This window comes from Melanotaenia boesemani, chromosome 24, assembly GCF_017639745.1.
Source record: "Melanotaenia boesemani isolate fMelBoe1 chromosome 24, fMelBoe1.pri, whole genome shotgun sequence".
Taxonomy (NCBI): Eukaryota; Metazoa; Chordata; class Actinopteri; order Atheriniformes; family Melanotaeniidae; genus Melanotaenia; species Melanotaenia boesemani.
In genome coordinates, this window is record NC_055705.1 from 5,145,781 (window position 1) to 5,170,511 (window position 24,731).

The 24,731-nt window shown below is 43.4% G+C and overlaps 1 protein-coding gene across 4 annotated transcripts in view; it reads left to right on the top strand.

Moving 5' to 3' along the window:
• LOC121635536 (arf-GAP with GTPase, ANK repeat and PH domain-containing protein 1) overlaps positions 1-24,731 on the top strand; it is a 128,006-nt gene that overhangs the window by 57,080 nt on the left and 46,195 nt on the right. For all 4 annotated transcript variants that reach the window (XM_041978741.1, XM_041978742.1, XM_041978743.1 and 1 more), the window contains 3 exons: positions 4,560-4,664; positions 15,055-15,223; positions 19,424-19,588. In XM_041978741.1, coding sequence (XP_041834675.1) covers positions 4,560-4,664; positions 15,055-15,223; positions 19,424-19,588 — 439 coding nt within the window. The remainder of the gene's footprint in view (positions 1-4,559; positions 4,665-15,054; positions 15,224-19,423; positions 19,589-24,731) is intronic.

A 24,731-nucleotide genomic window follows, 5' to 3' on the forward strand; every position in this document is an offset into this window, starting at 1 on the left:
TGGGGTGGCAGATAGACAGGGTGATGAGGTGGCAGATAGACAGGGTGGTGGGTGGCAGATAGACAGGGTGATGAGGTGGCAGATAGACAGGGTGGTGGGTGGCAGATAGACAGGGTGATGAGGTGGCAGATAGACAGGGTGATGGGGTGGCAGATAGACAGGGTGATGAGTGGCAGATAGACAGGGTGACGGGATGGCAGATAGACAGGGTGATGAGTGGCAGATAGACAGGGTGATGAGTGGCAGATAGACAGGGTGATGAGTGGCAGATAGACAGGGTGATGGGGTGGCAGATAGACGGGGTGATGAGGTGGCAGATAGACGGGGTGATGGGGTGCCAGATAGACGGGGTGATGAGTGGCAGATAGACAGGGTGATGAGGTGGCAGATAGACAGGGTGGTGGGTGGCAGATAGACAGGGTGATGAGGTGGCAGATAGACAGGGTGACGGGATGGCAGATAGACAGGGTGACGGGATGGCAGATAGACAGGGTGACGGGATGGCAGATAGACGGGGTGATGGTGTGGCAGATAGACGGGGTGATGGGGTGTCCGATTTTTTATTGAAGTGAACATCCAAGTACTTAAGTGAGTCCACTATCTCAGTGTCTGGTCACCTCTGTGTTTGTGTGTGTGTGTACCAGCAAGACCAAGCTCTTTAGTCTTGCTGGTATTTAGGAGCAGATGGTTCTGTTCACACCAGTCCAGAAAACCAGTAATGACCCCCCTTTATTCCCGCTCATTGCCCCCAGACACAGCCAACAATGATCATCAGAGAACTTCAGAGGGGTTGTTGCTGAAGTCTGAAGTGTACATTGTGAACAGGAACGGTGAGAGCACCGTCCCCTGGGGGGCCTCGTGCTGCAGACTACCACATCTGATTCACAGCCATGCATCCCCACGTGCTGTGGCCAGTTCGTGAGGTAGTTGATGGTCCATGCAACCAGATGTTGGTCCATACCAGCCTTCTCCATTGTCATTGCAGCAGTAATGGCCTGATAGTGTTGAAACCATTGGAGAAGTCAAGGAACATGACTCTCACAGTGAGACAGGGCCCGGTGCAGCAGGTAGATGATGGCATCATCCACTCTGATGCCTGGTCAGTGGGAGAATTGCAACGAGTCCAGCGTAGAGCTCACCCGCATGCGAAGATGATTAGTTCATTGTTTGCAATTAAAGTAGGAAAACTCAGCAGGTTTGATTATTTCAGTGAAGACATAACAGCAAACATTCAAGTGACCTTCTGTGGACAGAGACATGTTGGACCATGTGCGGATGGAGACGTGTTGGACTATCTGTGGACGGGGATGCGTGTTGGACTATCTGTGGACAGAGATGTGTTTGACCATCGGCGGACAGAGATGTGTTTGACAATGTGCTGATGGTGACCTGTTAGACAATTTCTGGACGGAGACGTGGTAAACCATCTGTGGACGATGACGTGTTAAACCGTCTGTGGACAGAGACGTATTGGACCATCTATGGACATGAATCCGTCTGTCACCACGTTGTCCTGTCCCGCCGCTGCCTGCGTCCCCTCTCAGTTGCTCTGAGACGTCTCTCATGGCGTTATGTCTCCACTAATTACGCTAACGGAGCCGGCGGCGGCGATGGGGTCACCCCGGGCGCGCCGCCCCTGTCCCACCACCACCCACTGCCTTAATGAAAGCTGAGCGGCCGGGGCTTCTGTCCGTCTCACGTCTCCATGGCTGGACTCTATTAATATCCTGAGTCGGAGTGTTAATGCTGCCGAGGTCCAGTGAAGTGACACGCGTGGCAGCACGGCTGTAATTGCTAATCAGCAGACAGTTTTATCCCCCACTGCCGCCTCCCACTCTCCCTCTCTTCCCCATCCCTCTTTCTTTTTCTCTCTCTCGTATTCCTTTTGACCTTCCTGCTCTTTTCCTCTCACCTAATGAATGCGGCTCAAATGAAGTGTGGGCGGCGAGCGGGCGGGCGCTCGCCTAAACGCTCGCTCAGCCGCGGCTGATGTGTGTAGGAGAGAGAAATAAAGACTCAGACAATTAAATAAGTGCTGATTTCCCCACACCTCCCTACATCCAGCTCCTTTCAGCTCTGCTGCAGCGTTCTGACGTTAAAATGTTGTTCTGGCTGGAAGCTCGTTACCTTCACTCCACCGACTGTTGCACTCATTTACATCCAGAGTCAGACAATCAGGATGTTTTACAATTAGGACTCTGATTTAGCCTCTGGGGATGAAACTGAGAAATAGTGACAAAAATCTGTGACTACAGTGATCAGGTAAAGAGCTTATTAGAAATCCTGGTGTTTTAATGGCTGTGGAATGAGATACCCAAAGCAGGCCAAGAAACCACCCACTTCCCCCACCACCACCATTACACTAGCAGCTGGCTGAAGCTTTGATCCAAGGCAGCAATGGATCCATGTTTTCACAATGTTTCCACCAGATTCTGAGCCTAGCATCTGAATATGGAGCTGAAATGGAGACTCATCAGACCAGCAACGTTTCTCCATCTTCTATTGTCCAGTGTTGGTGAGTCTGTGTGAATTGTAGCCTCAGTTTCCTGTTGCTGACAGGATGCACTCGATGTGGTCTTCTGCTGCATTCTGGTCCAGACAACTGCTGCTCGCTGGATATTTTCTCTTCTTCAGACCATTCTCTAGAAACCCTAGAGATGGTTGTGGGTGAAAATCCTAGGAAATACTCAGACCAACAACCATGCCATGTTCAAAGTCTCTTAAATCCCCTTTCTTCCTCATTCTGATGCTCAGTTTGAACTTTAGCAAGTCATCTTCACCATGACTACATGACTAAATACACTGAGGTGCTTCCATGTGATTTGCTGGTTAGATAACCCTTCCTGGAAAACCTGGAAACCAAGGTTATGCCATCCAGGGTAACTATGATTAGATAGCATTCTTTGCATGGTCAATGCCTTCTTCTTCTTCTATGCTCTGGAGCTGTTTAAGTCCAAATACAGTTTTTTTAAGTCATCTGAATTTAAAAGCCCTGTAGGCCTACACTAGAACATACTTGATTCGACTTAACTCGGTTTAGGTTGTTGACAATTGATTAATGCCTCAGTGTGGGTAGCGTTGTTACAGCAAGGCAGCCAGAAAGTCTTGTGACATACTTTGTATTCAGCACAACAATGGAGGACATTGTTGTCTTGGTCTATGGCTTTTCATTAACCACAGACACCAAAAAAACGTACGGTCATCTTTGTCATCTTTGTCTTCTTCTGGTGTTTATTGGTTGTTGCCAAACAATGTTAATATGGCAGAGTCGCTGTTGCCAGGTTTTGAAAATGTCAGGGTTCTTGTGAAAAAGTCGCTGTCATTACCAATCTAATGGCGTTACTCTCTGACCAATCAGTGACCTTCAGTCTGTTGATGCCACATTTCCCAATGCACCCTGAACACACTTCTCTTCAAAAGCTTGCACAATTTCTACAGTTCTTTTGCGGTTTCCCTTCTGCTTTTTTGTTCCCTTCCTGGTTCTCTTCTTCTTCTCTAGTTTGTTTCTTTTGCTGGTCGCATGTCAGCGATTCTTCTCAGCACTGTCCCTGCAATTTCCAGTGGTATCGTTTTGCTTCTGCTTCAAGTGACAGCTAGCTAAGCTCCCTGAAAACAGACCAAATTACACGCATAACCGATGCAGGAGACGGACTTTGAATCTCTACATATTCGTCTCCTGCGTTGAGCACAAATGAGCCTTAAGGGCATCATGTGTGGGCAATCAGACCAAATTCAGTTGCCAGGACCAGGCCTAGCATGTATATGTGTGAAAGGGGTGCAGAAGGTAACAATAGGTTAATCTGTGGTATTCAACAAGTATATCAGCTATATTAATATAAACATAAAACAGCGTTTACCCATTTTCTTGCTGTTGTTTTTCATTGAATTTCATAAGTAAATTAAAAATGTGCCTCATGAGAACTCTGTTGCTTTCATGGTGCTCGGTCTATTGGTTGTAAAAGAAACAGGCAAAGAGAAATCAAGACAAACTGCTGAACAGCATTTAATCGGTTGTAAAAACACAGATGTTCATTGATGGCTGGTAGTCAGCTTGGTGTTTTAGGACCAGTAGACGTGCTTGAAGTTGAACTGACTGGTTTCTTCTGGTTACTTTGATAAGTATAGTTGAGTATCATCTGCATAGCAGTGGATTTCTAAGCTAAGGGAAGGTCCGTTTTGATGGGTCATTAAAACATTTTTGGGTGTTTGGTTTCAGTATATGGTTGTGGGATTGTAGCATCTTTAGAAAGGATGATTCCTGGTTTTAGAGCTAAACAGATCAATCCTCCACCCTGAGCTGCGCGAGGCCACAGTGGAGAGAAAAATTCCTTTTTGACAGGAAAGATGTTTTAATCCAGTTTTCCTGCTTTGCCTTAAACGTGTCCTAATGAGAGTTCAGATGAATGTAGTAGAAAGATTCACCTTTACAGTGTTTGTTGTCTTCAGAGTGTCTCGGTGTTCTCCCTGCAGCGTAAATTTGGTCACAGGAAGGAAACTGATGAAGTGGAAGTTGCTTTGTGGTATCTAACCAGATGTTTTTAACCTGCTGTTTCCTGCAGGGCATGCTGCTAAAGAGGAGCGGCAAATCCCTCAACAAGGAGTGGAAGAAGAAGTATGTGACGCTGTGCGATAACGGACTCCTCACCTACCATCCCAGTCTGCACGTAAGACCAGTACACCTATTACAACAACTGTCGGTCCATCTATCTGATACACCCTTTTCACAGCACACACACTACCACACACAGATTGTGTTGATGATGTGTATATTAATTAGAACTCCTCATCTGTTTCCCCACATCGGTGCTGATGATATGTAATGTCTCTGCTAATTGCTCCGGCTCTCTGCCCTGTTGGCACAGTACCTGCCCTGACCATGTTTTATTACCATACCATACAAGACTTCAACACTGATTACACATTGCACTAAATATTTACATGTTTTCTGTTTTTTAATTAGAGCAAACATGGAAATCTGTTTGTAGCATAAAAGGAAGCTGATAATGTTTTCTTCTGGAAAATTCTTGGGTGTTTAGCATTCACTTTAATTCATCATTATTAGGAGAATAGTTTATAATTTTTACAGTAAGATATCCTGATAAAACTAATTTATCCCCATTTAGAGCTTAAAACCAGCAAATATTTAAGCCTTTTCTCTGTGACAGTTGAGCAAACCAGCCAAATGGAGGTTTCCTTATAGCATTTTATTTTACATTAATATACTGATTTATTCATGAACTCAGATTAGGATTCTAAGCCCAGGTTTACATGGGCTCTTCTATGTGATTTAGAACTTGTATACCATATTTTAGAGGGGTTTGGACTAATGTGGTACTTTATTTCCCATCTAGTTTTACCTCTAATTTGACTTTTTCTAGCTCATGTTGGACTTGGTTTTAGATGTACTGTATGTGGTTTTTTTCTTTCTTCCATTTCCTTTTTGGACTTGGTGGTGAATTAGCCTGAGGTGGTTTTCAGCTGGTGTAGCACTGTTTTTTTGACCCATTAAAAGCTGATCTTATCCTTGGTTTTGGACTCGGTTGTCATATGTTTTAGGACAAGTTGCTTTTAAAATGTTTTTGAAATGTTTTTCAGCTTCGTTTTTAAGATCTTTTAGACTAGTTTTTAGACTAACTTTTAGACTGGTTTTTAGACCACTTTTTAGACTAACTTTTAGACTTTTTTTTAGACTAACTTTTAGACTAGCTTTTAGACTAGTTTTTAGACTAACTTTTAGACTAGCTTTTAGACTGGTTTTTAGACTAACTTTTAGACTAGCTTTTAGACTAGTTTTTAGACTAGTTTTTAGACTAGCTTTCAGACTAGTTTTTAGACTAGTTTTTAGACTACTTTTTAGACTAACTTTTAGACTAGTTTTTAGACCACTTTTTAGACTAACTTTTAGACTAGCTTTCAGACTAGTTTTTAGACCAGTTTTTAGACTAGCTTTTAGACTAACTTTTAGACCACTTTTTAGACTAACTTTTAGACTAGTTTTTAGACCACTTTTTAGACTAACTTTTAGACTAGCTTTCAGACTAGTTTTTAGACCACTTTTTAGACTAACTTTTAGACTAGTTTAAAATTTTTTGTCGTTATTGTGACTAAAGTTTTATTCAGGATCAAACCTGCAAAAGTTGATATTCACATCATCAGTTAATCTGCTGTGAATTGATCATTTGCCAGATTTTGTCTTTAGACCCACTAATGGTTGAAAATATGAACTTTCAGGTCACACCTGTGGAAGAAAAGTGGTTTTCGAGGCAGGACTTGTCTTAGATTTGTTTGTTTTTTCATCAATATCTTGAATTTCTGCCTCTCCATCAACTTACCTGAAATCAATCATTAGCTGACCCTCTGACCTCTCAGTGATTTACCTCCCTGTATCTTTGCAGCCCCTGTGTTTCAGCAAGGCACCTCTGCAGCCTGGAGGGTTGCAGGTTTGATTCTCTGTGGAGTTTGTCCTGCCCGAGCCATCTCCATACTCCACCAAACTGCACACGTCCGTCAGCGATTAGAGGAGCTGAAGCAGTAAATTAGTGTTAAAATTCATCACTTAACACATCAGCACACACTCTTGTATAAACAGGCGCACACACAAACGCCCTCCAGCTCCAAAAAGCCAGGTTTTCCTGAGCATGTTGCATCTGCAGCTCCGCCGTCAATTAGCGTGTTTGCGGAGGCTAATCGAATGAAACTCAATCAGCGCCACTAATTGCCCGACTATGTGCAAAGAAATCACATTAATGCCTCTAATTAAGTGGATGGCAATGGATGCCACCTAATTGGCACGAAAAGTGTCATCTAAAGAAAAGAAGATGAGGCCAAAAGAAGCCAGGAGAGTAATTAAGTGCCTCTTGTCCTGGTGGTGAGGGATGTTTCAGGAAGAAACGAGACTAGCAGTTCAGACACACATGACCTTCAGTCATAAAGAAAACCTAAACTGGTCTTGGTTCGCATTTGCCTAGGTTTTTTAGTTTCTGGACTGGTTTAGACCAGTTCCTTAGACTTGCTTCAGTACTCGATGATGAACTTGGTTGAGAACTGGCTTGGACTGGTGGTACGCTGCTGTTGGGCTGGCTTTAGACTTATAGTTGGACTGGTTGTAGGCTGTTGTTAGACTGGTTTCGGGGTGGTTCTAGTCTGGTTTTAGGATTATTGATTGATGATTTTTGGAGAGCTTTTAACCTGGTGGGCTTTAGATTAATCTTGGACTGGTATTACAATGGTTTTAAACAGTTTTAGTTGTTGGCTAGTTCTGGACTGGTTTTAGTTGTAGGCTGATTCTGGACTGGTTTTAGCTGTAGGCAGGTTCTGGACTGGTTTTAGTTGTTGGCTGGTTCTGGACTGGTTTTAGCTGTAGGCTAAAAACTTGTTGGCTGGTTCTGGACTGGTTTTAGCTGTAGGCTGGTTCCGGACTGGTTTTAGCTGTAGGCTAGTTATGGACTGGTTTACCGAGCTGGCTGCTTGCTTTTTCATGCTTTCTGTCCAACCTTGTAGCCTCTTCTTCTTCTCCTCCTCCTTCATCTGCTGCCATCTCTGCAAGCATCGATCGGGTCTTGGAGGCATCGGCTCTTTATGGATCCATGTTTTCCTCCGTGTCAGCAGAATCCGGCTCTCTGTTATGTTGCATTAGTCAGAACACAGCTTATTCATCCATTTATATCCCACACACTCAAACAGTCATTAACACACTTCAACCCTAGCAAACCAACAACGTTTTTCTTCCTCACACACACACTCATCACCACCTGCTGTTGGTGTGTTTAGTCGATGCACTCATCCGTCCTGGACTCTTCTGTGTGGACGATCGGGCTGATGATGAAAGCTCACGCATGCAAATGGAGACTCAATTACTTTGGTCAATCTGTTGGAGGAAAGTGTGTGTGTGGTGGGTTTACCCAGCAGGCCCTGGCTCGAGGGCTCTCCAGTGGCTTGTTAAGACGCCGTCGAGAGCACTTGGCTTTGAATTGGCCTTTTGTCAGGCGAGCTGCCAGAAGGAGGCGGGAACGCTGACAGACTGAATGCTGGAGAGAGTTAATCTGCAGCTTTGTGATGTTAAAGCAGAGTGAGGAGACTTCTGGAAATAATCCCTGAGCTGATGTGATTCATCGGTTGTTATTGACAGCGACAGTGATGATTTAACTTAAACAGCTGATATGAATGAAAACATGGCTGTCCTCCAGGTTCTGGTGTTGGGGATCGTAGCAGCTTCAGTCCAAATGATCTTCTGGTCTGTCAACATGGATTTGGTCTGTCTCACTGTCTCTGTCTCGTCTTAGTGTCTCTGTCTCTGTGTTTCTGTCTCTGTCTTAGTGTCTCTGTCTCAGTGTTTGCGTCTCATCTCAGTGTCTCTGTCTCGTCTTAGTGTCTCCGTCTTAGTGTGTCTGTCTCTGTCTTAGTGTCTCTGTCTCTGTGTATCTGTCTCATCTTAGTGTCTCTGTCTCAGTGTTTCTGTCTCTGTCTCATCTTATTGTCTCTGTCTCTTGTGTTTCTCTGTCTGTCATAGTGTCTCTGTGTATCTGTCTTTGTCTTATTGTCTCTGTCTCTGTGTTTCTGTGTCGTTCATAGTGTCTCTGTCTATGTGTATCTGTCTCTGCCTTAGTGTCTCTGCCTTACTGTTTCTGTCTAGTCTTAGTGTCTCTGTCTGTGTTTCTGTCTCTGTCTCATCTTAATGTCTCTGTCTCTGTGTTTCTGTGTCTGTCATAGTGTCTCTGTCTCTGTGTATCTGTCTCTGTCTTATTGTCTCTGTCTCTGTGTTTCTGTGTCTGTCGTAGTGTCTCTATCTCTGTGTCTCTGTCCATGTCTTAGTGTTTCTGTTTCTGTCTCGTGTTAATGTCTCTGTCTCAGTGTTTCTGTCTCTGCTTTAGTGTCTCTGTCTCTGCGTATCAGTCTCGTCTTAGTGTCTCTGTGTTTCTGTCTCTGTCTCAGTGTCTCTATCTCCATGTCTTTGTTCATGTCTTAGTGTCTCTGTGTTTCTGTGTTCATGTTAGTGTCTCTGTCTCAGTGTTTCTGTCTCTGTTTCAGTGTCTCTGTCTCTGTGTTTCTGTCTCATCTTAGTGTCTCTGTTTCAGTGTTTCTGTCTCTGTCTTGGTGTCTCTCTCTGTGTTTTGTTCCGTTATAGTGTCTGTGTCTGTGTTGCTGTCTCTGTCTCAGTGTCTGTCTCCTTGTCTCTGCCCATGTCTTAGTGTCGCTGTGTTTCTGTCTCATGCTGGTGTCTATGTCTCAGTGTCTCTGCCTTTGTGTTTCTGTCTTGTCTTAGCATCTCTGTCTCAGTGTTTCTGTCTCTGTCTCACTATTTCTGTTTCTGTCTTAGTCTCTCTCTCTCTCTCTCTCTCTGTTCTGTCTCTGTCTTAGTGTCTCTTTATGTTTTGTCTCATCTTAGTGTCTCTGTCTCAGTCTTTTGTCTCTATGTAGATCCATGATACTGACATTAGGACTGGTTATGAACCAGTTTTTGTACTGGTTGAAGGAGAGTTTGGGCAGACTCTGGACTTGATGTTTCTAGTCTGGTTTTGATTTCAGATTTTTCTTGTCAAGAAATATGTTTGGACTTTATCTTTACTGGGTTTATGGACCAGTGGTGTAAAAGGTTTATGGATGGTGTTTTAAGCGGTATATGGACCTTGTTTATGTGCAGGTGCTGTAAATGGTTTATTTATGGGTGTTCTAAATGGTTTATGGACCTGGTATATGAGCTGGTGTTCCAAATTATTTTGGACCTAGTTAATGGACTACTACTACTACTGTTGTTACTGTTGTAAATGGTTTAGCGACTGGTGTTCTAAGTGGTTTATGAACCTGGTTTATGGACTAGTGTTGTAAATAGTTTATGGACTGGTATTCCAAAGTATTTTGGACCTGGTTTATGAACTGGTGTTGTAAATGGTTCGTGGACCTGGTTTATGAACTGGTGTTGTAAATGGTTCGTGGACCTGGTTTATGAACTGGTGTTGTAAATGGTTCGTGGACCTGGTTTATGAACTGGTGTTGTAAATGGTTCGTGGACCTGGTTTATGAACTGGTGTTGTAAATGGTCCGTGGACCTGGTTTATGGTCTAATGTTGTAAATGATTCGTGGACCTGGTTTATGAACTGATGTTTTAAATGGTTTTGGTTTATGGACTAATTTTGTAAATGGTTCATGGACCTGGTTTATGAACTGGTGTTGTAAATGGTTTGTGGACCTGGTTTATGGACTAATTTTGTAAATGGTTTGTGGACCTGGTTTATGGACTGGTATTCTAAATGATTTTGGAGCAGGTTTATGAACTGATATTTTATGTTGTGTTGGATGAGATTTTGAACTGGTCTTGTATTTGGTTCTGGAACATCTTGGAAAAGCTTGCTGCAGCTGGTGGGTCTTATCATCCTCTTTAGCTGTTACACACTCAATATATCAAAATTTGAATAACTAGTTATTTTAACCTACATATTGATAACAACTATGTTGCTCTTTGAGAATGAATAAATAAAAACTTTATTGTCATTACACAGGTGCATCAAAATCTTTTTCCAGTACAACCCATCCAAACAGAATCAGGCAGACTGAGGCAGCAGCCGCCGGGCAGCACTCTAAGGAGTTTTTTAATATTTTAAAATAATATTTTAAATTGTTACACAGCCTTACAACAGAGGACACCCTGGACCTGGTCCTAAACTATGGTCTGTCCACATGTGTGTCTCTGGACCAGGTCCTAACCTATGGTCTGTCCGCTGGTGTGTCTCTGGACCTGGTCCTAACCTATGGTCTGTCCACTGGTGTTTCTCTGGACCTGGTCCTAACCTATGGCCTGTCCACTGGTGTGTCTCTGGACCTGGTCCTAACCTATGGTCTGTCCACTGTTGTGTCTCTGGACCTGGTCCTAACCTGTGGCCTGTCCACTGGTGTGTCTCTGGACCTGGTCCTAACCTATGGTCTGTCCACTGGTGTGTCTCTGGACCTGGTCCTAACCTATGGTCTGTCCACTGGTGTGTCTCTGGACCTGGTCCTAACCTATGGCCTGTCCAATGGTGTGTCTCTGGACCTGGTCCTAACCTATGGCCTGTCCACTGGTGTGTCTCTAGACCTGGTCCTAACCAATGGCCTGTCCACTGGTGTCCCTGGACCTGGTTGTAACCTATGGCCTGTCCACTGGTGTGTCCTCTATTGCTGTTGCAGGTCTGTCCTCTGGCTGTGTCAGTCCACTACTGTGTCATTAACATCATCGGGTTTATCCACCAGGAGGCTTTGGTGAGAACTGTGAGGAAACGATATATAACTGCCGAAGTAGCTGCAAGTTTTATTGACATTTTAAACCAAACTCCTGCTCAGATTTTACCTGCATAATGTGATTTTTATTGTAGATAATTTTAACAGCAAATTGAATTCAGTCATCAATGCTGCAGCTCTACCTAAAAACTATAACAAATTCACACCATCATGGAGAAACAAAGAAATGAAAGACCTCAAGAGAAATTGCAAGAGCAGAGAGGAAATGGAGGAAAACAACATTATTTATTTAAGAATTTTTAAAACTCGCAACCTCCAATAAAACAGTCAGACAAGCCAGAACACCTAATTGTTTCAATCTTGTTACAGAAAACATGAATAACCCCAAATTCCTTTTTAAGGTCTTTTAATAAAAACAGATTTTACCAAGTCCTCCATGGCAGCATCAGATGCTGCATGCGAGGACTTTGCAGACCACTTCAGAGTTAAGATCAGTACTATTAGTTCCAACAAAATGTTGATCTTAACAGACCTCAACCTCTGTTTTTACCCAAGGAAACACTGGAGAGTTTCTCCTGGTTGATGCAAAGATGCTTGGTCGAGTTTTCTCCCAACTAAACCCAACAACCTGGCTTTTAGACCCAATTCCCACATCACCTTTAAAACTTTTCATGGTTTCTTTGAGCGAGAGCTTTTAGACATTGTAAACTGCTCCCTTCAGACGAGCGTCTTCCCATCTGCCTGTAAAACGGTGGTGGCAAGGCCCCTTCTGAAGAAGAGGAATCTAGATCCAGACATTCTTGATAACTATCAACCTGTATCCAACCGTTTTTAAGTAAAATAATTGAAAAAGTTGTTTTTATGCAATTACATGAGATTTTACATAAACACAATATTTTAGAAAAGTATGAGTCTCGTTTTAGGACAAACCACGGCACAGAGACGCCCTTTTAAAGATTGTTAATGACCTTAGGTGTAACTTGGACTTAGAGAAACTTTCAGTCCTGGTTCTACAGGATCTAAGCGCTGCCTTTGATACAGTAGATCACCAGATTTTATTAGACAGACTCAGAAGTCTGGTGGGCCTCTCAGGTACTGTTCTTAAGTGGTTTTACTCCTATCTCACAGATCAACACTTTTATGTAAGTATGGAAACATGTTCCTCAAGAATCCATGAAGTCAAGTGTGGGGTTCCCCAAGGATCAATTTTAGGCCCACTTCTTTTTAATCTATACATGTTGTCTCTTGGGATGTCATCAGGAGACACAGCATTGATATCCACAGCTATGCTGATGATACACAGCTTTACATCACTGGGTCTCCTGATGACCTGGAGCCAGTTAACTCCCTTTTAAACTGTAATTTAGATATTAAGTCACGGATGGCAGAGAACTTCTTACAACTCAACCAGCACAGAACTGAAGTTTTTATTATCAGTCCTGAAGACAAGAGATAGATCATTTTACAAAAATTACATCATTTCAGTCCTTCTCAGAAATATAACAAAAACTGGATTTTATCATCTTAAAAACATCCCCAGTCGTCCATTCCTCTCTCCTGCCAGCACAGAGGTGCTGATGCTTTTATTTCTAGTAGAATAGATTGCTGTAATGCCCTGCCTTCTGGTTTTTTCCAAAAAGTGTGTTTCTAACTTGCAATTACTCCAGAACTCACCAGCACGAGTTCTGATGAGGACCAGAACACAGGATTGATTTTAAGCTTCTTTTAGTGGTTTATAACTGTCTTAATGGTCTTTGGCCTTTTTATTCATCTGACATGCTTTTAAATGATGAGCCCTTGCAGACCCCAAGGTCCTCTTATACCGGTCTTTTAGTTATTCCAAAGGTTAGGACCAGAACCTCCGACGAGGCCTCACTCCATTATTACAGTCCTTGTCTGTGGACCAGCCTGCCAGAGAAATTTAGGGCTGCAGATTGTTGATGCTTTTAAAAAGAGACTGACCTTATTTGTTCTTATAGGGCCTTTTAATCTTAGTTTTAATTTTAGTTTTAACTCCAGTGTTCTTCTCATGGGGATCCTTTGCACCAGGAGCTTTGCCTGCTCAGTCTGGGGGTTTTTGCCCCAGTGATTGCCCTTGGCTGGGGGTCCTGCACTGCAGCCTTACATCTGTGGTGTAGACTCTGGCCTACCTTGATCTGGGTGGTTGCAGTGGCAGCCTCTGTGGACATGGGTGGACTGGCTCCTGGTGTGCTTGTGTAGAATGGAGGGTGACTGCTCTGACTGTGCATGCGTGTTGACGTCTGTGTGAGTATGAGTGTGTTTTTACATTGCTATGTTAATTTCCTGTATGAAGGCTTGTTTTAATTTAACATGCATAACTTGTTTTTAACCATGTAAAACACTTTGTGTTGCCTTTGGCAGGAAAACGCTTTATAAATTAAATCATTTTGATTTGATTTGATTCAGCTGGAGTGGCTCAGTAATACAGAGAAATGTCCCACATGTTTTGTTTACTTTCAAACTGAACTTTACTGAAGCAGACCAAAGTGCCCAAACGACACCACGTTGTTAGAACAGCTGCTCACTAGGAAGCAATATTCCCCGAAATGACTGAAAACAGCTTGTTCACTGCCAGTCAACAATGGAGCAACAATAAATTTCTGCAGTCTGGTTTCTGGTTTTACATTAGAGTTCAAACCTGATTTGGTTTTCACCAGAATCTGTCCAGTATGAGCAGCAGGAGATGCAGCCAGATATCCACCATGTTGACCCATGAAGAGCTCTGCAGGTGGTAGGTTTACTTTCACACTGGAAGTTGAAGCGTTCGCGTCTTTGGTTTGCACCACAGTGAGAATGAGTTTTCAGTCTGCTCTAAATAAACTGCACTATCTGTGGAAGTGAACCAGGGTTCATTTAAAGATCCAGTGTGTAGAATTACTGACATCTAGTGGTAAAGATGGGTATAGCACAGCTGTGAATGTACAGTGGCTGTCAGTGGCCAAACTTCTTCCAGACATAAAGATGTTTTCATGTGTGATGGATCCAGCGGCCTCAGGTGAAGCGATGACTGCCCTACAGGTAACTACATGTGTCTTCTTCTATGGTGCTTTTAATGTCTTTACTGATCCTAAACGGAGCTCTAGCTCCTACCAGACAAAGCTGCTACGGAAGGTTTAAAGCTCCACATACAGATTGTTTGTCCATAAAACCTCACAACCAGTCACAGCTTTATTTATCCTTCATGCTGAAGAGGAGGCCGACCTCCCATGACGCCCTGCTCCTCTCAGGTCGCCTGAGAGAAGTGGCAGTGGTAGCGTTGTGGGCTTGGGACCCCCGGACGCTGGAACCTGGCAGCCCACTGCTCCTAGCAGCTAAGATGGTTTAAATGCAGAGAGAGAATTTCACAGCTGGGATTAATAAAGTAGAAACTTCCGCCCTCAGAGGTTCAAGGGGGTCGGGTTGACAAGCGCCTCTCGTTTATTATTAACTCGTCTTGTTTCTTCGTTCATCAGTCAGATTTGAATTAAAGGGGAGCTCGTAATGGAGTTGGTTGGGGTGTATGGGAACCGACTCTTGCCTGTGCTTAGTAACCGACTCTTGCCTGTTTTTGGTAAATGGGCGGAGCCAATCTGAACCCCAGCGTTGTCTACTTCAACACCTCTGGATGGATGGTTCTAAATAAGGCTGCAAAAATGAGCACTCTCAGTTTAAATCTGGTAAACAAGTTTTCACATCACAGAAACTCACCATTTATCAGCTCAAGTTGTAAAGGACCCTCGCAGTATCTGGTCCTTAAGTCAGAAAGAGGCTTAACAGTGTCATTTTATTAAAAATATGTCTTAAACCTGCATTATGAAACGCTTTCCTGTTGCCTCTCTCAGGACTACATGCAGAATGTCCATGGGAAGGAGATCGACCTGCTCCGGACCACCGTGAAAGTGCCGGGAAAGAGGCCGCCTCGCGCCGTGTCCACCTGCGCCGCCATGCCGAGTCCCAAAACCAACGGCCTGGCCAAGGACATGAGTAGCCTGCAGCTCGGACAGACCCCAGGTCAGTGATTGCCATGACAACATCAAGTTTTATTTTAATTAGCCCCACTTTAGGCTGAGAATCATGGCTGCTGTGCATATTTTGTTTAAAGTTTGACTCCTCAGATTTTAATCTTGACACGCTGCAGTATGTGAGAAGAGGCAGTGTCGGGACCAACAGCATCTCAGCAGTATGAAGGCACTTTCCTCAGAGAGAGCACAAGCTAACTATCAGTTTCATGTTAACCTGGTGCTAGTAGATAACATACGTTAGCTGAAGCTTCTGCTGGGCGGCATGCAGACTTTTTAATTTTTAGCCTGTATTTTTCAAAAGAAAGAAACTTATTTATTGTGATGGACTAATGGTTCATGAATTCTGCTGAAGGGTCACCAGATCTGCTGTGTTTGTACAAACGCTGTGCCATGTTTTCCTGGTCAGAGCACAGTTATCTTCTCTTTTTACTAAACAGGTGTTGACACCAACCTTGTTGAACTTGTTTAATGCTGCAGGTATTTGTATTAAATGTGGACATAAAGACACATTAAGTCACTGCTTATGGGAGCAACCCCAAATCCAGACCTCCCAGACCAGGGCGCAGTAGCCTAGTGGTTACAGAGGTAGGCTCTGTAACCTGCAGTGGAGGCCCTGGGACCCTGGGTTGACCCTAAATGAACCACTGTGGGCTCCTGAACAATACCTTTAATGCCTTACTTCTGTTTCTGCAAATATTAAAAAATTACAAACATATCTTTGCCAAAAACATAGATGGATTCATACCTTTAGATCACATGAGTGTACACATAGACTACATTGCCAAAAACATTCGCTCACCCATCCAAATAATTGAATTCAACTGTTCCAATCACTTCCATGGTCACAGCTGTATAAAAACTGTGAAGGAACTGGTCGCTCTCAGGAGCTCAGTGAATTCCAGCGTGGTTCAGAGATAGGATGCCACCTGTGCAACAAGTCCAGTTGTGAAATTTCCTCACTCCTAAATATTTCACAGTCAGCTGTTAGTGGTGTCATAACAAAGTGGAAGGGATTATGAATGACAGCAACTCCACGAAGTGGTCAGCCCCATAAAATGACTGAGTGGGGTCGGCCGATGCTGAGGTGCACAGTGCGTAAAGGTCGGTAACTTTCTGCAGAGTGGATTGCTGCAGACCTCCAAACTACATGTGGCCTTCAGATCAGCTCTAGAACAGAAGAGAGCTTCATGGATTAGGTTTCTGCGGCAGCAGCTGCATCCAGGCCAAACATCACATCGGATGAAGTGGTGTAGAGAACGCAGCCACTGGACTCTGGATCAGTGGAGACCCGTTCTCTGGAGGGATGAATCGCACTTCACCATCTGGGGATCTGATGGAGGAGTCTGGGTCTGGAGGTTGCCAGGACAACGGTACTGGTCTGACTGCATTGTAAAGTGTAAAGTTTGGTGGAGGGAGGATTATGGTTTGGGTTGTTTTTCAGAACCTGGGCTTGGACCCTTAGTTCCATTGAAAGGAACTCTGAATGCTACAGCATACCAAGAGATTTTGGACAATTCCACGCTCCCAACTTTGTGGGATGAGTTTGGGAATGGCACTTTTCTGTACAACATGACTGTACACAAGTGCACAAAGCAAGTCCATAAAGACCTGGATGAGGAGGTTGGTGTGGATGAACTTGATTGGCCTGCGCAGTTTTGACCTCGACCCGAAAGAACACCGTTGGGATGAATTAGAGTGGCTGAGAGCCAGGCCTTCCGGTCTGACCTCTCAGAGGTGCTTCTGGAGGAATGGTCAAAGATTTCTATAAACACACTCCTAAACCTGCGGAAAGCCTTCCCAGAAGAGTAGAAGCTGTTAAAGCTGCAAAGGGAGGGCCACCATCATACTGAACTCATTTGGGATGTCTATTAAGTTCATACAAGAGTCAAGGCAGGCGAGCCAATACTTTTGTCAATATAGTGTACCTCTCAGGGTACTTGGAGATACTCCAAGGGGTACATGAGAAAGTAAAAAAATGTAGTGTCCATGTATAGTAATACTATGATATCAATAAAGGTTCATAAACTAAAATGTACTTTTAATTTTTAGTTGAATTAATTCAAACGAACCCAGATCACCTCCATACCAGGATTACTGACACATTCTGGTTCAAACCAGATAACATCACCTGCCAATCACCAAGAACCTGGCTGAATCATAGCACTGATGCCGAAAACAGAGTCCAGAACCAAAGAAGGGGAAAGTAGACGCAGAAAAATTCTGTCAGTATGACGATGGAAATGTTGTATTGGGATTTCCATCCATGAACTGTAGCCCAGCCAAGACATGTTTGTGATGTAGGTAGAAAGTAGCTAGAACATGGCTGGTGGGACATGCCTGTAACACCTCACCAGGGAGGCATCCAGGACGTATCCTGACCAGATGCTGGGCCTCCAACATTTTTATTGCCGCTTGTATTCACGATCTCATTCTTATGGGCACTACAGACTCCGCATCACTGCAGACGCTGCACCGATCCGCCTGTGTCCCGCTCCATCCTTCCCTCACTCATGAACAAAACCCCAAGATACTCCTCCACCTGGGGCAGGACCTCATTACCAACCTGGAGAAAACACTCCACCCTTTTCCAGCGAAGGACCATGTCTTGGATAGAACCACATCATCCGCAAAGAGCAGAGACCCAATCCTGAGGCCACCAAACTGGATCCCCTCAACACCTCGGCTGCGCCTAGAAATTCTGTCCATAAAAGTTATGAACAGAAACGGTGACAAAGGGCAGCCTTGGTGGAGTCCAACCCTCACTGGAAAAGACTCTGATTTACTGCTAGCAATGTGGACCAAGCTCTGGCACCGGTTGACAGGGACCGGACAGCTTGTAGAAGGGGGTCCGGCACTCCATACTCCCGAAGCACCCCCCACAGGATCCCGCGGGGGACACAGTTTAATGCCTTCTCCAAGTCCACAAAATACATATAGACTGGTTGAGAAAACTCCCATGCCCCCTCGAAGACCCTGAACAGGGTGTAGAGCTGGAAAAACCACACTGCTCCTCCTCAGTCCGAAGCTTAACTATCCAATGGATCCTTCTGTCCAGGACCCCTAAATAGAGGGGGACCACCACCTCTCTTCCGAGTGTCCAAGGCATGTGATCACAAGTCTGATGATTCGACCACAAAGCTGATCATCGAACTGCGACCTAGAGTGTCCTGGTGCCAAGTGCACGTGTGGACACTCTTAAGCTTGAACAAGGTGTTTGTTGTGGACAATCCATGACAAGCACAGAAGTCCAATAAGACCCCTTATGGCCCCTTGTGCAGTTGGTGTTTAGCCTCCTGTCTGGCTCCTCTCCTAAAGACCTGTTTGCAGTGGGTGCCCCTGGTGGGGTCACCCACTGCAAACAGGTCTCAGGGAGGGTTAACTGGTAAACAATGTGATAAATGATTAAAATATTCTACTAGTACTTCATGTTTTCTTTAGTTTTACCCTAATAAATGTACATAGATTCAAAGTAAATTAAACAAGTGAACAGTATTTCATTAGATGGACTGAATTATTACATCATCAGTACAGTCGTTTCCTTATTTTGCTGCTGTTGTTTGTCTTGTTTGTATTTATGAACAGAAACGAGGAAAATTAGGTCCGACCATTAAAAAACAGCCTTGAAACACAGAGAACGCTTCTTATCACCTGGAGGAAGGCGTCATAAAACAAAGCTGCAGAGCGCTCCTGCGTGTCACGCACATACACACATATAAAAGCAACGCTTATGAGGCTTAAATCAAACACACACACCGGGATCCAGGAGGCCCGAGCTAATAGCATGAATATTCAGTGAGCCATACTCCTGCACTAATTATTGTCATGAATATTAATGCAATCAGAGTGGAGGCTCCACTCAGCCTGCACCAGGAGATGAGCTGTAATGAGAGATGGGGGTGGGAGGAGGGGGGTTCAGCCGACTGCTGGACCACACCGAAGCCTCGTTTGATTTAAGCTGCCGGGATCAGAGTGAGAGGCTGCTTTTATGAGCCCTATGTGAGGCTGAGATGTGGATGCAAAGAAGAGGAAGATTTGTGTGTTTGGAGCGACGACAGGAAACCCTCCTCTTCCTCCTGATTACTGTAGGGCTTTGTGTTTTTATTAAAAACGCTTGGATTCGTGTGCTTCCAGTTCCTCCTCCCGCCTGTAGAGGACAGTGCCATGGTAACCTCCTTGTTGACCTCCTCAGGTGCGGTGACCAGCAGCTCATCGGCGTCCCAGATGGCGAGCGGCGTCAGCTTGGTGTCTTTCAACAGCCGCGGCCTGGAGGGCATGCACCAACGTTCCTACTCCGTCTCCAGTGCTGACCAGTGGACCGACGCCACCGTCATCGCCAACTCCGGAGTCAGCACAGGTCAGTGGCCAGCTCCGCGCTGGGGCTCTGTAGGCCCCACCGTGGAGCTCCGCGAGGGGGCTCAGTAGTCCCCACAGTGGAGCTCCGCGATGGGGCTTAGTAGGCCCCACCGTGGAGCTCCGCGAGGGGGCTTAGTAGGCCCCACTGTGGAGCTCTGCGAGGGGGCCTATCATTTGTCTCCTATTGATTTAGCTGCCAGAGTCTAATGCTGCTTTAACTGTTTGTCACGCTAATGAAGTCTGTGTGTACTTTTGTGTGTGTGAGGCTTCAAGTGGCAGTATTACCTCCTGAGGACCAAACACATGCACACACACACAGAGCGAGATGCAAAGACTGACAGCTGTCAGACTGTGTGTTGCCGTGACAATAAGTTTGACTGGCAGCTCTGTTGTCAGCCTTGCGCCCTCCAGCCTTTCTCAAGTAACGTTTAAAGCTGTGAAATGCTTTCAATGGACCCCCAGGGGCCACACACACAAACACACACAGGAGTCTTACTAGAGCTGTGGGGACACTCACTCTTGGTCTCCGAGGAGCTTTAAAAATAAGATTCATGCCAAAATAAGGACTTAAATATTAAGATGAAGTCTTAAATCATTAACTGAAAGACTGTAAAGCCCACACGCAAGACTGGTTTAGCATCTAGTCACAAACCACCGTTAAACCAAGTCTTAAGTCTCATTTCATCATTTTCTATATGTCTTAATCCAATTCAGGGTCGTCAGTCTGAAACCTGTTTAAGAAAATATCACAAAACCACCGAAAATCCATTTCAAACCCAGATTAGCTTTAAACCAGTTTAATCCTTACAAAACCTTTCCAAAACATAATTAAGACCTCTCTATAACTACACCACCCAAAGCTGAAAACCAGCTTCAGACCAAGTCCAAAACTAGTTCAATTCTCCTCCGAACTGACCCAAAACCAAGCTCAGAACAACTGGAAACAGACCCACAAGCAGGACGAAAACCAGTTTAAAGCAAAGCCCATGTCAGACCTTTAAAAGCGGTATAATCCTTGTCAATGTCCGATGTTTCTACGTGGAGAGTAAAGAGAGCAGAGAGGAGCCCAGTGCATCATGGGACGTCCACTAGCAGCCTCGGCATAGAGCAGCAGGACTAGAGGGATGGATCAGGGTCACCAAACCAGACCTGCTATAAGGTTTATCAGGAAGGAAGGAAAGTTAGAAGATAATCTGAAGGTGGAGAGGGGGTCTGATACCTGAAGTTAAACTGGGAGCCGGTTCTACAGAGAGGGTCCGATAACTGAAAGCTGTGCTTCCTGAAGCCAAACTTTTATATCAGATGGAGACTTTTCAGAGCATTTCTGGGACAGAACAATAATGGGGAATCTGTAATCCATGGACTAGTTTTCCTGCATCACTCTTAGACAGGATGCTCCTCATCTTGGGAATATAAAGTAGGTGGAAGAAGGAGGTCCTAGAAACCTTTTTATGTGAGTCAAAGGACAGGAATTATAAAGTTTATAAAAGACTTTTTGTGCATTTTGTGAAACAGCAGAGCAGAAAATCAGGCGCTAATGAAGTGTAAACAGTTCAGATCCAGTTTCTTTTTCTGCTGTTTATATCCTGGACTCAGGTTCTTCTTCTGTGGTTCCTGAGTTCAGTGCAGTCTGTTGATGAAGAAGAAAACAAAAACAGGAAGAGTTGAGGAGCAGGAAGAGGTGGACATCTTGAGGATGGAGGGGTGGGGGTGGGCTGACGTGCAGATGGGAGGACCGTTAATCCACGGCGGTTAATTGCGCGCTCGGGGATGGCATCTTGTCAGCAGAGATAAGTTGTCACATTTTCCACTTGAGCTGAGACTAAACGATTGTAAAATAAGTTATGGCCGTCCTTGGGGCTGTCTGCTGTTCGGCACGGCGGCGGCCAGCAAGCACTCGTCTGCTAGTGTGTGTGTTTAGTGCAGATGTGTTTCCATAGATACACACTGCGCCATGCCAGAGCCGTGATATTGATGGAAGCTGAATGTTATTTTATTCTGCCGCTAGTCACAGCTGTCAGCCGCCTAGAGAGAGAGGCTCGCTCCCTGCTCTGATGGCCTCACTCGCCCACCGGTCTGAGCCTGGATGTGGACCTGAGTAGGACTCTTCTAAAAGATCCTAAATGTCAGGGTGTTTGTTCTTTCAATGGTCTGTGATTTTAACCAGTCAGATATTTTTATTTATCACGGTCACACAGTGACAGCAGCAGGAAAACCTGTCCAAGCATCCAACCAGCCGCAACAGATCTGGTCCACATCTGGATTACAGAGGGAGAATTGAGACAGTTCACAGGGAGATACTATCAAATCTGTTTACAACCAAGTCCAAACTGGTTTTGGAGACAAGTCCAAAACCAGTTGAGTTTTATTCTAAAGACAAGTCCAAAACCAGTTGAGTTTTATTCTAAAGACAAGTCCAAAACCAGTTCAGTTATATTCTAAAGACAAGTCCAAAACCAGTTCAGTTATATTCTAAAGACAAGTCTAAAACCAGTTCAGTTTTATTCTAAAGACAAGTCCAAAACCAGTTTAGTTTTATTCTAAAGACAAGTCCAAAACCAGTTCAGTTATATTCTAAAGACAAGTCCAAAACCAGTTCAGCTATATTCTAAATACAAGTCCAAAACCAGTTCAGTTTTATTCTAAAGACAAGTCCAAAACCAGTTCAGTTTTATTCTAAAGACAAGTCCAAAACCAGTTCAGTTATATTCTAAATACAAGTCCAAAACCATTTGAGTTTTATTCTAAAGACAAGTCCAAAACCAGTTCAGTGTCGTTCTAAAGACAAGTCCCAAACCAGTTCAGTTATATTCTAAAGACAAGTCCGAAACCAGTTTAGTTATATTCTAAAGAGAAGTCCAAAACCAGTTCAGTTTTATTCTAAAGACAAGTCCAAAACCAGTTCAGCTATATTCTAAATACAAGTCCAAAACCAGTTCAGTTTTATTCTAAAGACAAGTCCAAAACCAGTTCAGTGTCGTTCTAAAGACAAGTCCAAAACCAGTTTAGTTATATTCTAAAGACAAGTCCAAAACCAGTTTAGGTATATTCTAAAGACAAGTCCAAAACCAGTTCAGTTATATTCTAAAGACAAGTCCAAAACCAGTTTAGTTATATTCTAAAGACAAGTCCAAAACCAGTTCAGTTTTATTCTAAAGACAAGTCCAAAACCAGTTCAGTGTCGTTCTAAAGATAAGTCCAAAACCAGTTCAGTTTTATTCCAAAGACAAGTCCAAAACCAGTTCAGTTATATTCTAAATACAAGTCCAAAACCAGTTCAGTTTTATTCTAAAGACAAGTCCAAAACCAGTTCAGTGTCGTTCTAAAGACAAGTCCGAAACCAGTTTAGTTATATTCTAAATAGAAGTCCAAAACCAGTTCAGTTATATTCTAAAGACAAGTCCAAAACCAGTTTAGTTATATTCTAAAGACAAGTCCAAAACCAGTTCAGTTATATTCTAAAGACAAGTCCAAAACCAGTTCAGTTATATTCTAAAGACAAGTCCAAAACCAGTTCAGTTATATTCTAAAGACAAGTCCAAAACCAGTTCAGTTATATTTAAAAGACAAGTCCAAAACCAGTTCAGTTTTATTCCAAAGACAAGTCCAAAACCAGTTCAGTTATATTCTAAATACAAGTCCAAAACCAGTTCAGTTTTATTCTAAAGACAAGTCCAAAACCAGTTCAGTGTCGTTCTAAAGACAAGTCCGAAACCAGTTTAGTTATATTCTAAATAGAAGTCCAAAACCAGTTCAGTTATATTCTAAAGACAAGTCCAAAACCAGTTTAGTTATATTCTAAAGACAAGTCCAAAACCAGTTCAGTTTTATTCTAAAGACAAGTCCAAAACCAGTTCAGTGTCGTTCTAAAGACAAGTCCGAAACCAGTTTAGTTATATTCTAAATAGAAGTCCAAAACCAGTTCAGTTATATTCTAAAGACAAGTCCAAAACCAGTTTAGTTATATTCTAAAGACAAGTCCAAAACCAGTTCAGTTATATTCTAAAGACAAGTCCAAAACCAGTTCAGTTATATTCTAAAGACAAGTCCAAAACCAGTTCAGTTATATTCTAAAGACAAGTCCAAAACCAGTTCAGTTATATTTAAAAGACAAGTCCAAAACCAGTTCAGTTTTATTCCAAAGACAAGTCCAAAACCAGTTCAGTTATATTCTAAATACAAGTCCAAAACCAGTTCAGTTTTATTCTAAAGACAAGTCCAAAACCAGTTCAGTGTCGTTCTAAAGACAAGTCCGAAACCAGTTTAGTTATATTCTAAATAGAAGTCCAAAACCAGTTCAGTTATATTCTAAAGACAAGTCCAAAACCAGTTCAGTTATATTCTAAAGACAAGTCCAAAACCAGTTCAGTTATATTCTAAAGACAAGTCCAAAACCAGTTCAGTTTTATTCTAAAGACAAGTCCAAAACCAGTTTAGTTATATTCTAAAGACAAGTCCAAAACCAGTTCAGTTTTATTCTAAAGACAAGTCCAAAACCAGTTTAGTTATATTCTAAAGACAAGTCCAAAACCAGTTCAGTTTTATTCTAAAGACAAGTCCAAAACCAGTTCAGTTTTATTCTAAAGACAAGTCCAAAACCAGTTTAGTTATATTCTAAAGACAAGTCCAAAACCAGTTCAGTGTCGTTCTAAAGACAAGTCCAAAATCAGTTCAGTGTCGTTCTAAAGATATGTCCAAAACCAGTTCAGTTTTATACTAAGGACAAGTCCAAAACCAGTTCAGTGTCATTTCAAAGGCTGGAATATACTTGCTGCTAACGCTAGCGTACATGTCAACGTTCCGCTACGTTTGTCTAAATACCGGCTGCAAACAACTGAAGTACAACGTGAAAAATACACTCAATACCGGAGGTCACCACTAGGGGGAGTGCACAGCACTTGGACTCTAAAATAGAGAAAAGGTCAATCTACCTTTCACATTGTATTTCCGGGACATCAAACCCCAAAACACTTACAATTTGTTGCCAGATGTTCAGGTACGAGTGTTTATCACTGTGCAACCGGGAGGAAAAATCATACAGATGCCAGTAGTTGTGGACAAAGCCTGAGAGATGGTCTTTAAAACTGTCTGCCATTGTGTCCATATTGGACCTGTCGTGTCCATGCTCTTGTTCGCATGAGCAT